The 16,136-nt window shown below is 46.8% G+C and overlaps 1 protein-coding gene across 5 annotated transcripts in view; it reads left to right on the forward strand.

The window, feature by feature from the left end:
- Positions 1-10,907: 10,907 nt before the first annotated feature.
- Positions 10,908-16,136, forward strand: part of ccdc66 (coiled-coil domain containing 66) — a 117,572-nt gene continuing 112,343 nt past the window's right edge. For all 5 annotated transcript variants that reach the window (XM_038812806.1, XM_038812807.1, XM_038812808.1 and 2 more), the window contains exon 1: positions 10,908-11,050. In XM_038812806.1, the coding sequence (XP_038668734.1) occupies positions 11,040-11,050 (11 nt within the window). In that variant the 5' untranslated portion in view covers positions 10,908-11,039. The remainder of the gene's footprint in view (positions 11,051-16,136) is intronic.

Here is a 16,136-nt window from a genome sequence, read left to right on the forward strand (position 1 = left end):
CTCTCCCCCGGGTTGCTGCTGCTACTGTCCCCGTACCCTATCGTTGAGCCAGAAAGTCGAGAAAAGGTTGCCACCGCCTAAAGAACCCTTGTACCGACCCTCTCAGGGCGAATTTGACCTTCTCTAGCTTAATGAAACCCGCCATGCCATTGATCCAGGTCTCCACGCTTGGGGGCCTCGCATCCTTCCATTGTAGCAAGATCCTTCGCCGGGCTACTAGGGACGCAAAGGCCAGCACATCGGCCTCTTTCGCCTCCTGCACTCCCGGCTCCACCCCAACCCCAAAAATCGCGAGTCCCCATCCTGGCTTGACCCTGGATCCCACCACCCTCGACACCGTCCTCGCCACCCCCTTCCAGAACTCCTCCAGTGCCGGGCATGCCCAGAACATATGGGCATGGTTCGCTGGACTCCCCGAGCACCTGACACACCTGTCTTCACCCCCAAAGAACCTACTCATCCTCGTCCCAGTCATGTGGGCCCGGTGCAGCACCTTGAATTGGATGAGGCTAAGCCGCGCACACGAGGAGGAAGAATTAACCCTCTCCAGGGCATCAGCCCATGTTCCGTCTTCGATCTGTTCCCCCAGTTCCCCCCTGATACGGGAACATGAGCGACGAACTGCGTCAGTACCTGCTCAGCAAAGGCATTGCCTCGAGCAGGACTACCAGTTATAACCCCCAGGGAAACGGGCAGGTGGAGAGGGAGAATGCGACGGTCTGGAAGACCGTCCTCCCGGTCTCCCACTGGCAGGAGGTCCTCCCCGACTTCTCCACTCTATTAGGTCTCTACTTTGCATGGCCACAAACGATACCCCTCATGACCGCCTATTTGTTTACCACAGGAAATCCATCTCAGGGGCCTCGCTTCCGATGAGTTCAACGCCCGGGCCAGCGGCGATACCAGAGCTTTGGCGATCACAACGCACAGCGCACAATCCGTATGAACCCGTTACCCCCACCGGAATTCATTTTTTTAACAGGGGGTGAATGTGGTGAATTTATTGCTGTAACAATTCACCATGTGCTTATTTGTATTACGCTGTTGCCCATGTGGGCTCCACCTATGGACCATTGTATGGTATTACCTATAATGTAGCATGTTGGGGCCTGTGTGGGCTCCGCCCCTGGCTCCACCCCTTGAGGGGAGGTATAAAGAGCAGTCGCCCTGTTGGCGGCTCCCACTAACAGACCAGTCGTAGGCAGGCACTGTTCTAGTTGATTAAAGCAACAGTTTACTTCTACCCCAGTTTCGTGTGAATTGATGATCGCATCACGCTGTTGGAGGCAGACGACACCATCCAATGCCGCAGCATGGCTGGATGGTTTGATGGGAATATTTCTACATCATGAAGGTTTGTACATCAAAAACTTCCTACGAAAGGAGACAAGGACGTACCCACAACCGCCACGACAGACACTACTGGAAGACCTACTGGACGCAAGTATCCTAGAGAAAGGGAACTGTAGCGACATCTATGACCGACTGGTAGAAAGGGACGACACCGTACTGGACGCAACAAGAATGAAATGGGAGGACGACCTGGGGATTGAGATAGGGTGGGGACTCTGGAGCGAAGCACTGCATAGGGTCAACTCCACCTCCACGTGCGCAAGGCTCAGCCTGACACAACTAAAAGTGGTACATAGAGCCCGCTTAACAAGAAACCGTGTGAGTAGGTTCTTCCTGGAGGTGGAGGACAGATGTGAAGAGTGCCAAAGAGGCCCGGCCAACCACGCCCACATGTTCTGGTCTTGCCCCAGACTTGTGGAGTACTGGACAGCCTTCTTCGAGGCTATGTCCAAAGTGGTGGGGGTGAGGGTGGAGCCATGCCCGATAGTGGCGGTCTTCGGGGTTTCAGACCAGCCAGATCTATTCCTGGGGAGGAGGGCGGATGCCCTTGCCTTTGCCTCCCTGATCGCCCGCCGTAGAATCCTGTTTGGCTGGCGGTCAGCAGCACCGCCCAGAGCTGCAGACTGGCTGTCCGACCTCTCGGAATCTCTCCAAATGGAGAAAATCAAATTCGCCTGCCGAGGGTCAGACGACGGCTTCCACAGAACGTGGGAGCCATTCATGCAATTGTTCCGGGACCTGTTTGTTTGTGGCCAACGAACAAGAGGAAGAATAGTCGGGTGGCCAAGAATCAGGGGAAAATGGACGGGAATCGGGGAAAGGTAGCCGGGGGGGGGGGGGGGGGGGGGGGGAGTTCGTTATGGGGGTTTGATGGCTAGCTAAGGCCCAAAACCAAACTGTAAATAATTGCCTATAAACATGTGCCTCGGCCATATTGGGGAATGTAAAATATGTATGCCGGCTAAAGGGGGCGGCCACAGTTGTTATTATGAAGATGCTTACCTGTAAATATACATGTTAATTTTTGCGTGTTTTTTTTTCTCTAATAATTTGTAATTTGTTGGATATAAAATATGAAAACTCAATAAAAAACATTTTTTTTAAAAAATGAATGTTTGTACATCGAGAAAGTTAGGTTCAAGGTCAGGGGAGCGATTGATGGGTTCTGTCTTTTTTATTCATTCACAGGATGTGGGTGTCGCTGACTGGGCCAGCATTTGTTGCCCATCCCTAATTGCCCTTGAACTGAATGGCTTGCTGGGCACATATAGACCAAACCGGGTAAAGGCCAGACAGGGTAAAGGCAGCAGATTCCCTTCCATTAGTGAGCCGAATGGGTTTTTACAACAATTGGCAATGGTTTTAATTCCAGATTAAAAAAAAATTGAATTCACATTTCACCAGGTGGGATTTGAACCCGGGACCCCAGAGAATTATCCTGGGTCGCTGGATTACTAGTCCGGTGACAATCCACTACACCACCACTGCCCCGTTGGGAAGAGGGTGGTTATAATTGTTGATGAGGTTTTAAAAATTATATTTCTTTGCTGTGCTTGCTGATACATGATTTATTGTTGTTTATGTATCATTTGTTAAAAGTCTAATGAAAGTATTTTTTTTTAAAATTGTGTAACTGTTAAAATTGCTGGAAGTGTATCATGCAAATTGAGAAAAGCAATTTCTTTAAAAAAAAAAAAATTTAGAATATCCAATTCATTTTTTCCAATTAATGGGCAATTTAACGTGGCCAATCCACCTACCTGCACATATTTGGGTTGTGGGGGTGAAACCCACGCAGACACGGAGAGAATATGCAAACTCCTCACAGACAGTGACCCAGGGCCGGGATTCGAATCCGGGTCCTCAGCGCCGTAGGCAGAAATGCTAACCACTGTGCCACCGTGCCGCCCAGAAAAGCAATTTCTGATGACGATACTTAAATTGAGATAACTGTCATCATTCAGACTCATTTATATATTAAGTCTGAGAGGCATTGAAGAATTTGCTGGACATAGAACCATAGAATTCCTACAGTGCTGAAGGAGGCCATTCAGCCCATCGAGTCTCTACCCTTTGAAAGAGCACCCCACCCAGGCCCACTTCCCTGTCCCACCCCTGCAACCCCAACCTGCACATCCTGGGATATTAAGGGACAATTTAGCATGGCCAATTCACCTAACCTGCACATCTGTGGACTGTGGGAGGTAATCGGAGCACCCAGAGGGAACCCATGCAGGCTTGGCTGAGAACATGCAAACTCCACACAGTCACCCAAGGCTGGAATTGAACCCAAGCTGCTGGTGCTGTGAGGCAGCAGTGCTAACCATTGCGCCACCGACAGAAATATGTATAAAGGTATTACATGCAGTAACAGTGGGCAATTATTTTTTAAATGTATCCAGTTATGACTTGTAGATCAGTATTTTTATGGTCCAATAAGGAAAGGAGCATTGCTCAATTTCGCTCTTGGAAATGAAATGGGTAAAAAGTACACGTGAGAATCAGAGAAGCATCGGCAAAGTATGGCCACAGAGTAGTGATATTCAAGAAATATAAAAATATAATGAAAAGTCAAAGATCATTATGTTGGATTGGATAAATCTAAAGTTCAATGAAGTAAAAAGGGAGCTGCTCCAAATTGGGCAGAAAGCTAGAAAACATTGCAAAGTCAGCATGGGAGGTGCATAGATCTATGGAACTCCTTCGACAAACTGTACTGAGTATAGAAATGTAGTGGGAAGATGGAAAGGAAGATTTGAAGGGCTAAAAGCTGATCTGAAAATGGGTTTACAGATGATATAAAAGGAAGTAATAATGGATTCATAAGTCCATAAAAAGTACGTTAACATTTAAAGTAGGCTAACGACACTCAGGGAATAAGGACGCGGTATAATTATGGAGAATGAAGGTCTGGTGGAAATATGCTGCAGTCCAGCAAAGATTAGAAGGGGCTCCAAGTAAAACTTCAAGACAAATCTATAAATTACACATTATGAATTTAGGGAAAAATATTTCATTAAACAAATTGATTGGACTCGATGCAGAATGTATTGAGGTCACTGATATCATTTGATGGCACTATTGTCACCGTCAGCTCCCCCTTCTCCTGTGCCTCACTAAATGCCCTCTGTATATATGTGCCAACTCTGCCGCAAACTCCTTGTAACACTCCACTGGGTAACTGTCTGGCCCCGGTGCTTTCCCTGACTTCATTCCTCTTATGCTTTCCATAAACTCTCTCAACGATCGCTACCAGACGGATGAGATCAGCAGAAACAAAGCCACTTTTTCTATCCAGCCACGCAAGGTCCGAACAAAGGCCTTGTTCATCTGCAAAGAGCCAGTTTCCCTGAAGTTAAGTATAGGTTATTGTAGTTGTAAGGTGTAGTTTAACTTGTAGTGTTTTATGTTGCATGTCAAAGTAATCCTTGTGTGTAAATAAACTATCTTTGAACTTGAACTGACTAACTGGTTGTGTGGTCCTTAATACCTTGTGGTGGTATCATTTGATATCTGGCGATTCTGAAAAGCAATATTATCATGAATAACTGCCATATCTAGTTAATTTGGCAACATTATTGGCGTCCCTGGGTGGGCCAGTATTCCCTTAAATTGGCAACAATCTCGCCTGTTAATCGGTCGTACTCCTCTCTCCTCTTCCTATCTCCGTGTGCCTTGAATGAGATAATCTCTCCCCGAACCACCGCCTTCAATGCCTCCCAGAATGTGGCCGCCATTACCTTCCCATTTTGGTTCAACTCCACGTAATCTTACCCACCGACCGCATCTGATCACAGAACTCCCTGTCCACTAAAAGTCCCAAGTCTAGCTTCCATCCTGGCCTCTGTTCCTGCCTCGAGCTGTCTAACCTCCAGTCAGTGCGGTACATGGTCCGAGATTACAATTTCCGCATACTCCGCCCCTACCAACATCTCTCGGTTCACCACAAAGAAAATTATTCTGGAGTATACCTTGTACACGTGCGAGAAGGAGTACTCCCTCTCCTCTGGGCTCTTAAACCTCCACAGGTCCACCATCCCTGTCTTTTCCATAAATCCTCCCAGCTCCTTCGCCATCCGCAGCCTTCCCTTGACCTGGGGTTCAATCTATCTACCCCCTGCTCTAGGAAACAATCAGCTCATGTATGGCCAAATCCGGAATTGCTCCCAGCAGCCCTTTCACGAAGCCCACGTTGTCCTAATTCAGTGCATATACGTTCACCAGCACCACCACAGTCCCCTCCAACACCCCGCTCACCATCACGTATCCCCACCCGGGTCCTGTACTTCCTTGGCACTTACAAACCCTCTCTTTTTATTCAATGGAAGGCCAACCCCCCGTTACTTTGAGTCAAACCCCGAGTAAAATACCTGATCCACCCATCTCTTTCTCAGCCTAACCTGATCCCTCACCCGGAGATGCATCTCCTGCAGAAAGACCACCCCATCTTCAAGCTTCTCAGGTGCACAAAGACCCAAGATCTCTTCACCGGCCCATTGAGACCCCTCATGTTCCATGTTATGAGCCTTATCAGGGGCTTGCGCCTCCACTCCCCTCTACTGTCTGCCATCCTCCTACCGGTTCTGTCCCCTTTAATTTCACCCTAAACTGGGTCCATCCAAGATGGCCGCCTTCTCCGCCCATGACCACACTTTCCCTCCAGCCCTGCCCTGTAACAGCTGGGAAAATATTCAACATAGGGGTTAAAGTAAGCCAGAATATCCTGGTATACCATTCTAATAGAATTTTAGTTTCCAGTGTGAAAAGCTGCATCTCTTGAGTGTATGAAAAACTAAAAGCGTACAAGCTTACCATCAGGATAACGTCACTACTTGCAACAAAACGAAGAGAGAAGCGGAAGAATTAGCAAGGGTGGAGATACAACAGTGGAGAAAATCAAAACTGGGAACTCAGCACTTTAAAAGGTTTCCGCTAAATTCAGTAAAGGCTGGATGGAGAACACCAAAATGTGACAGAGAATCCCAGGAAGGGTAGAGAACATCAAAAAAAGTGTAAGAAAAAGAATAGGAACCATGGAAAAAAAGTATAAATGTTTTTACTATAGTGAAGAGTACTTCTGAGATCCCCAGGCACAGGAAATAAAGGAAGGCAGATTGTCAAATATGAAATATCTTCGAGTGTGACAGAGGCAGAGATCAGAAAAAGTGCCTGTCATGAGTACTTAAAGAGCACCTTCAATGAGACCAAACCAACCGGCCTGAACAGATCTTCATCCCCAGCTAATCATTGCAGGGGCAAAATGAAAAGAAGGAGAAACAAATAAAGGAGAAACAGAAGTAAAATGGAGAGGTAAGTTAATAAGGGAAAGAATAGAAACAGAAATGAAAGAAAACACAAACAGATGTGAAGGAGGAAAGAAAGGAGAGTGAACAAAATCTTTATAAACACAAAATGCCTGCAGATGCTGGAAATCTAAAATAAAACAGAAAATGCTGGAAAAACTCAGGAGGTCTGACAGGATCGGTGGAGAGAGAAACAGAATTAATGTGTCAAGTCTGTGTGACTCCTCTTCAGAACTAAAGAGAGGGAGAAATGTGATGGACTTATACTGGTTTAAGAGGTGGTGGAGCCAAACAGATGGTCAGGGATAGATGAGAGATAGGGGAAATTTGACAAAGATGTCACGGAACACAAGACCAAGGAAGTGTTATTTGTCATGTTAAAGACTGAATGAGATGCTGATAGTGGCATAAAGATAAGATCGCAGAATGTGTTCACAGCAAAAGAAGGTAAGCACTCTTTGAAAGCAAAACTTAAGAACAAGTACCAGGTGCCCTGTGAGGTAGGGCGGGGGCATTGGGATAAAAGCTGGGATTAAAAATGGGGGTCCAAATGGAGGAATGAGTTCATCGTCTGAAGACTGTAAAGTGTCTAATCGGAAGAAGAGGTGCTGTTCCTCCAGTTTGTGCTGGGCTTTACTGGAACAATGCAGTAGGTGAAGTACGGACATGTTGGTATGAGAGAAAGATGCTGAGCTGAAATGACAAGCGGCTGGAAGGTTGGGGTCATGCTTGTTGTCTGAGGTCTGCGCTAAGTCTCGCCAATGTAGAGGAGATTGCATTGGGAGCAGTGAACAAAGTAGACCAAATTGAAGGAGGAGCAAGTGAAATGTTGCTTCAGCTGAAAGGAGTGATTGGGACCCTGAATAGTGAGGAGTTGAAGGGGCAGGTGTTTCACCTTCTGCAATAGCAAGGGAAGGTGCCATAGGCATGGGATGTGGAGTTGAAGGTGATAGAGGAGTGGACAAGGCTGTCATGGAGGGAGCAGTATCTGTGGAATGCTGACAGGAAAACTGAATGGAAAACGTGTTTGGTGGTGCATCATGCTAGAGTTGGCGGAAATGGCAAAGGATGATCTTTTGAATGTGGAGACTGGTGTGGTGAAAAGTGAGGACGAGTGGGGGCTTATCATGGTTCTGGGAGGGAGGGGAAGGGGGTAAGGGTGGAGGGTAAGGTGCAGGAAATGGGTCAGACACAGTTGAGTGCCCTGTCAACATAACCCATGGTCATGAAAGAGGAAGACATGTCAGAGCACCAATTTGGAAGGTAGCATCATCGGAACAGAGGCAGAGAAACTGGGAGAGTGGGATGGAGGCCTTACAGGAAGTGGGGTGTGAGGACCTGTAGTCAAAGTAGACGTGGGAGTTAGGGGGGTTGCCATTTTACTTGCTCAGCACTGATTTTATACTCTATTACTAGAATATGAGATGCTAAGTGTTTCAGTGGGGCCCAGACCATATAGCCATTGAGTAGCACTGATCAAGCAATTTCCTTCAAATTTATCCGTCATGAACGACAACTAACTTCAGCCAGCTTTGGGTGAAATCTTGTGGTCACTTAATTAGATTTGTTTGTAAACAGGCCTCGAGAGTCCTTCCCAAGATTTTTAAATGGATGCACTTGAGTAGTTCCCGAACGCAGACCTCTTTACAAAAGTGTGTATTTTATTTAAAATACAAAGAACTTTGCAAGCTGTTGGCTCCAGTCCAAAGATGTGCAGGTTAGGTGGATTGGCTATGCTAAATTGCCCCGTAGTGTTCAAAAAGGTTAAGTGGGGTTACTGGGGATAGGGTTTGGGCCTGGGTAAGGTACTCTTTCCAAGGTTTGATGGGCCTAATGGCCTCCTTCTGCACTGTAGAAACATAAAAATACTAGGTGAATAGCCACTCGAGGTCATAATAATAATCTTTATTGTTGTCACAAGTAGGCTTACATTAACACGCCAATGAAGTTACTGTGAAAAGCCCTCGTCATCACACTCCGGCGCCTGTTCAGGTACACTGAGAGAGAATTCAGAATGTCCAATTTACCTAACATCACGTCTTTCGGACTTGTGGGAGGAAACTGGAGCACCCGGAGGAAATCCACGCAGACACAGGGAGAATATGCAGACTCCGCACAGACACCGACCCAAGCCAGGAATCGAACTTGGGACCCTGGTGCTGTGAAACAACAGTGCTAACCACTATGTTACCTGCTGACCATACCAGATGGCTGAAAGTCAAGGAAAAGAAAGATTTGGTTGAGAATATTGAGTCCAATTCTGGACACACTTTAAGAAGAATGTGAAGGTCCTCAGAGATGCAGGGGAGATTTACCAGAATGGGTCAGGGGAATGAGTAATTTTAGTGGCAAGATAATATTCCAGAAGCTGGGATTGAGGTAAGATCGGATGGAGGTGTAGACTATTATGACAAGTTTATAAATGGATAAAGAAAAGGGGCGGGATTCTCTGACCCCCCTGCCGGGTCGGAGAATCGCTGGGGCAGCGGCGTGAATCCCGCCCCGCCGCCGGCTGCCAAATACTCCGGCGCCGGTTTTTTGGCGGGGGGGGGGGATCACATCACCCCGGTCAGGGCCGTTGGCAGTGCCCCCCCCCCCCCCCCCCCCCCCGATGATTCTCCAGGCCCCGATGGGCCGAGTGGCCACCTGTTTTCGGCCAGTCCCGCCGACGTCCATACCTGGTCTGAGGAAGGCCTGTAGAGTCCTCGGGGGGGGGGGGGGGGATCCGGCCCCGAGGGGGGCCCTGGCCTGCGATCGGGGCCCACCAGTTTGCAGGCAGGCCTATGCCATGGGGGCACTCTTTCCCTCCGCGCCAGCCTCTGTAAAGCACCGCCATGGCTGGCGCGGAGAAGAAACCCCCTGCACACGCGCAGGGATCATGCCAGCGGTTCTGCGCATGCACCAGAACCCGCTGGCGCTCCCGCACATGCGCCAACGCGCGCCAGCCGGCGGAGGCCCTTTGGCGCTGCTTGGCACGGCGCCAACACTTCCAGCACTGGCCTAGCCCCCAGAAGTGTGGAGGATTCCGCAACTTCCAGCGGCCCGATGCCGGAGTGGTTCACGCCACTCTTTGGCGCTGGTAAGGCCCGCCCGCCAGTTGGGGGAGAATCCCGGCCAAGATGTTCCCATTAGAAAAATCACTAGGGACCACAGATTTAGGGTCTTTGGTTGAAATATACAGGAGGGAATGTTGGGAACTTTTATTTTGGTGGTGATGACCTTGCAACCTACAAGGGAGGTGGAAGCAGAGAGACAAAGATTTCAAAAACAAACTGGATAAGCAACTGAGGGAAATAAACTTGCAAGGCCACAGGGATTAAGCAAAGGAATGGGACTGACTGAATTTCTCTCCAGAGATCCGAATTCAATGGTCCAATTAGCAGTATTGTGTGTCCGTATACCTTTTCGGACCACTGGACACCAATCACCAAATGTGTTTTGCAGCCAATGAAGTTTGCACTGTTGTAATGTTATGGGCAGCTCAGTGGTAGTGGCACTGCTGCCTCGCAGCGCCAGCGGCCCAGGTTCAATTCTGGCACAGGTGAATATGTGTGTGGAATTTGCGCGTTCTCCACGTGTCTGAGTGGAGTTTCCTCTGGGTGCTCCCGTTTCCCCCCTCCAGTCCAAAGGTGTGCAGGTTAGGTGGATTGGCTATACAAAAAAAAAAGTCCCTTTGTGTCCAAAAATGTGCAGGTTAGGTGAGGTTACGGGGATGAGGAGCTGAGTGAGCCTAGGTTGGGTGCTCTTTTAGATGGTCAGTGCAGAGTCGATGGGCCGAATGGCCTCCCTCTACACTGGAGGGGTGATATGGCAATATGCAGCAACTAGATTGTGCACAGCAAGCTCTGGCAAACAGAAATATGAAAATTACCAGATAATCTGTTTTCTGCCAATCTGAATTGAAGCATAAATACTCTCCAAAGCACCAGCGGATAAGTCCCTTCCTTCCTTCAAATTGTACATCAGATTTTTGTTTTTAAACAGCCACCTGAATAAAGGACCTCGGTTTAACGGCTCATCCAAAGGGATGGCGCCTCCCACAGTGCAGCAGCCACTCAATACTGCACTGGAGAGTCAGCCCTGATTTTTATGGTCAGGTTCACCGCAACAACGACAGTGACGGATCCGGGGCCGGACGCTCGCTTCCCCCTCCCTGACACACACACACCTCTCCAGCTCTGCCCATGCGCGCCAGGACCTGGGAGTAAACTTGCCGCTGATTAGTGGGAGTTGAGCAGACGCTTTGACCAATCAGAGGGCGGTTTGTTATGTGAGGCCGGTAACGGGGATGCGGAGTTTGTGACGGAGCCGGCACTGAGGCGGCAGCTGCTCCTGCCCCACTGGAACCAACCTTCTGCCAGCGGCTCACATGACGGTTGTGCCATGAATTTGGGGTAATTTGTGCCTTTCCAAACACATCCGTGATGTTTCTTACCCGCGAATAGCTCTCCCATCGTGGCGTTGCTACCCCGCCCGCCGTCGCTAGGGCTTGAAAGCGGCCGGGCCGGGTTTAAAGGGGCTGCCGGCAGGAGGCAGAGGTTGTTCTGCGAGCTGCTGATGGAGCAGATTTGTTGTAGTCGATGAATGGGATCGCGACAATATAGCTGGCGGATGAGCTGAGTTTTTAGTGCCCGTCAAAGAAGAATAAATTCACTTTCATCAGGTCCCAGTGAATTACTTTTCGTGGGCAGATGTTGTGTTTGTTTGTACACCCAGAATCTTGGCTCAGTTTCAAACCATTTGACCCAAGTGGTGTTTCCACTGGCTCACTGCTAGAACGCTGCTGCCGGTCTCTTCTCTCGCCCTTCTACTCCTGGGTTATTCTCCCATCTACCCACTTAAACCAAGTGCCTCCTCCCTGGAACCATCTGCACTTCAGAAGTTTTTTTTTAACATCCTAAGTTGTGGTGCTTAGAATCGGACTCAGTACCCCAGTTGAGGTTACGCCAATGTTTTACAAATGGCTATCATGACATCCTTATTTCTGTACCCTTTGATCTATTTAAAAACCCAGGATCTGCATTTTCTCAACCTGCCCTACCATGGTAGGGTGGCACGGTAGCACAGTGCATAGCACTGTTGCTTCACAGCTCCAGGGTTCCAGGTTCGATTCCTGGCTTGGTTTACTGTCTGTGCGGAGTCTGCACGTTCTCCCCGTGTCTGCGTGGATTTCCTCAGGCTCCTCTGGTTTCCTCCCACAGTCCAAAAATGTGCATGTTAGGTGGATTGGCCATGCTTAATTAATACACCCAAGTGTGTCTGCACTACTTATAGAATTGTATCCTTTCTTTATATTGCCTCCTTGTTCCTCTTGTCAAAATGTATTACATCACAGTTCTCTGCATTAAATATTACCACTCTTGTGTCTGTCCGTCCCATCGTGTTTGTGTCCTCTTGAAGTCTTTCATAAGAACATAACTAGGTACAGGAGTTGGCAATTCAACCTCTCGATCCTGCTCCGCCATTCAGTACTATCATTTCTAACCTCAACTCTATTCCTGCCTGTTCTCCGTAATCCTTTCAACCCATTTACTAATTAAAAATCTATAATTCTCCTCCTTCCATCCACTCACTGTTCCAACTTCTACTGCACTTAAGTAGTGAATTCCACAGATTCCTTTGAGAGAAGTAATTTCTCATCTGTTTTAAATCTCCAACCCCTTATCAGAAAACTGATCTCTCATTCTCGATTTCCGCACAAGAGGAAGCATTTGCTCTATGTCTACTTTGTCAATATCGTGTACACCTCAATTTGATCTGCTCCCATTCTTTGAAACTCGAGAGACTATAGGCCTAAACTGCTCAATCTCTCTTTATAAGACAAACTCCTAATTTCTGGAATTAATCCAGAATCCAGAGAAATCCTCTGAACTGCCTCTAATGCTCAAATAAGGGAACCAAAACTGTACACAATCCTCCAGGTGCAGTCTCGCCAATGCTTTGTACAGTTGCAGTAACACTTCCCTACTTTTATACTCTATTCCTTCAGCTATAAAGGCCCAAATTGCATTTGCCTTCCTCATTATCTGCATGCTAATTTTCTGTGATCCATGTATGAGAACACCCAGATCCCTCTGCACCAAAGCATAATTGTGATCCTCCTCAATGCAGCATACTATGTTTTGTCACCTGCAAATTATACGATTGTGTCCTGTACATCCAAGTGTAGGTCACTCGTACATCAAGAAAACTGATTTTAATACTATGCCGAGCTGCACACCTTCCTTCAGTGCGAAAAACAACCCTTCCCTGCTGTTTCTGGTCACTTGACCAACTTCCTATTTATGCCACTTGACCAACTTCCTATTTATGCCATTGCTTTCGGTGTTCCAGTGAACCTCAACTATTCAGGCAATGCTATTATGTGGAGTAGCATATCAAATGCTAGAATACAACGGCCGTGATGTACATCTGAGGCTGTCTAAGGCTCTGCTTGGACTCCATTTGGAATATTGTGAGCAGTTTTTGGGCCTGTATCTAAGGAAGGATGTACTGTCCTTGGAAAGGGTCCAGAGGAGGTTCACAAGATTGTCCTTGAAATTAAGAACTTACCATATGAGGAACGGTTGAATTTCTTCAGCCAGAGGCTGGTGAATCTGTGGAACTCTTTGCCACAGAAGGCTGTGGAGGCCAAATCATTGACTGTCTTTAAGGCCGAGATAGATAGGTTCTTGATTACTAAGAGGATCAGGGGTTATGGGGAGAAGGCAGGAGAATGGGGATCAGAAAATATCAGCCATGATTGAATGGCGGAGCTCCTATGTCTTATGGTCTTGTAGTCTTATGGCCTCTTGGAAATCTATATTGTTACGACACCCTGGGCTGGTGCATGGTTAATTCCAGCCCCACTTGACCCCAGAGTCGCAACGTAGTTGAAATGAGCTTTTACTTTAAAATATCCAATGACTTAGGCTGACCAATAACTACAGGCACCAGGTTTCTACATATAGAGACAATTAACTTTATTAACAGTAACTATAATTAAATAGGCAACAAATAAAACTGGCGAACTACTGCTTAATTTCTAAACCCCCCCCCCCCCCTTTTTAATTCACCCCAGCCTTTTATATTCTATATAGACAAACAAACACAAGGGAAAGAGGAGTGTAAAATAATGATGAAAGTAAAAGAATAAGAGTTTTTGTTTCAGATGGACGTCTTCCAGTTTGTTCCTTCTTCAAACTAGGCTTTCAGGTGGATGTTATCCTTTCTTTCAGCTTGTGATGGTTTCACTGTAGACTCCGAAATCGCAAGGCAACCAGTTTTTGAGAGAGGCAGAGACATCTTCTTAGGGTCGAGAAGCATCGAATACAAAGAGTAGGCAGCAGAGAGAGAGCTGCTTTCACCTTGAGGGCCCAGTGGCTTCTCCTGGTTCTCTGGAAAACCCCACCAGACAGGAACCAATTGCTGTTGGTTGCTGGGCAGAATACTGTCCCTGGCCAAATCATTGGCCACCAGCCAACTCATCTCAACAAACTCCTCTAATCTCTTGGGTACCATAAAGTCTGGGTTCTAATGCACAAAATACAAAACCTTATAATACAGCGTACTATTTTGACACTTCTTTACTTCCTCTGCTCGCCTTATGTCTCCATTAATGATCCATGGACCAAAAATGACAAAGACAAAATAAATGAAATAAGAACTAAGGGATGAACAGGAAGGGCCCTTACACTATATGTCACATTACTCTCAACCTTATCTCATCAAAAAAAATTTCAAGTTAGCTAAACACAATTTGTCTTTAACAAATCTGTGCTGGTTTTCCTTAATTAATCTACACTTTCTAACTGATTGTTAATTTTGTCATAGATTAACCTTTTTTTAAAGCCTTCCTACTCTAGAGGTTAAACTAACTGGCCTGTAGTTGCTGGATTTATCCTTGCACCTTATTTTGGAAAATTACATAACATTGTCAAAACACGTGTCCTTTGGCACAATCAGTTATCGAAAGGGGATTGGTTCTGTACCTCAAAATTTCCACCCACGTTATGCTCCTTAACATCCTTGGATGCACCCTATTCAATCTGGTGACTTGTCTACATTAGTGCAGCCTTTCTACTATTTTCTATCAATTTTTAGTCCACCCAATATCTCACTTATCATCTTTCATTATGACCTTGGCAGCACCTTCCTTGGTAAAGAGGCATAGTAAGCCATTGCTTCAGCATCTATGAACCTAAAACCCCATCTTTTGATCCCTAATCAGTGCCACCTTTCCTCTTCTCTTTTCCGTATTTATAGCCCCATGGAAGACCTTCGGATTCCCTTTCATGTTAACTGTGGGTCGTCTTGGTAGCACAGTGGTTAGCACAGTAGCTTCACAGCTCCAGGGTCCCAGGTTCGATTCCTGGCTTGCGTCACTGTCTGTGTGGAGTCTGCACATTCTCCCCGTGTCTGCGTGGGTTTCCTCCCGGTGCCCCGGTTTCTTCCCGCAGTCCAAAGATGTGCAGGTTAGGTGGATTGGCCATGCTAAATTGCCCTTTGTGTCCAAAAAAAGGTTAGGTGGGGTTACTGCGATACGGGGATAGGTTGGAAATGTGGGTTTAAATGGGGTGCTCTTTGCAAGGGCTGGTGCAGACTCGATGGGACGAATGGCCTCCTTCTGCACTGTAAATTCTATGTTTCTTTCACATTCTCTGCCTCGATTTTCTTTTTAATTTCCCCTCATCGGCATATTTTCATTTGTATTTTCAATCAGACATTTGGCATGTGATTCCTTTTTCTGCTTCATCTTACTCACTATCTCTTTTGTCATTCAAGGAGTTCAAACTTTTGCCTTGCCGTACCTCCTTGTGGGAATGTACATTAATGGTTATTGAACCATTTCCTTTTTCAAGGATGCCTACTGTTCCTTTACAGTTCTACCCCTGTTTGTCCCGATGTTGACTATGACCTTTAGCAAATTAGTAGCCAATTAGTGACATCCTCAGCACCAGGAAGGCAACCTACTATGCTAGCATCACATCTGTGGCTGCTGATACTTCTATATGTTCCTCTAACTATAGAATCCCCTATTACTTTTGCATTCCCAATCTTCTTGCCCGATTCCAATTTATCTGTGACTGATTAGTTTTCAGCCCACTGAAATTTACCGTCCTCCAATTAAGTAATTTTGCTGCTCCAGATTGCTCCTTGTCCTTTTCAATGTCTAACCTAAACCTTATAATGCAATGATCACTGTCTCCTATGGTGCCCCTCTCCCCACTATCAATTGATCCACTTAATTCCCCAGAACGAGATCCAAAAATACTTCCTTCCTCTCGAGGACAAAATATTCCAGATGCTGGAACTCTGAAATGAAAACAGAAAATGCTAAAAATACTCAGGTCAGCCAGCATTTGTGGAGCAGGAAATGGAGATCACGCACTCAAATGTTAATGGTTTCTCTCTCTGCAGATGCTGCCGGGCTGCTAAGTATTTACAGCATTTACTGTTTTTTCCCTCCTGTTTCCTTCCTCTTTGGGTTGTAAACATACT

This window comes from Scyliorhinus canicula, chromosome 11 (genome assembly GCF_902713615.1).
Source record: "Scyliorhinus canicula chromosome 11, sScyCan1.1, whole genome shotgun sequence".
NCBI lineage: Eukaryota > Metazoa > Chordata > Chondrichthyes > Carcharhiniformes > Scyliorhinidae > Scyliorhinus > Scyliorhinus canicula.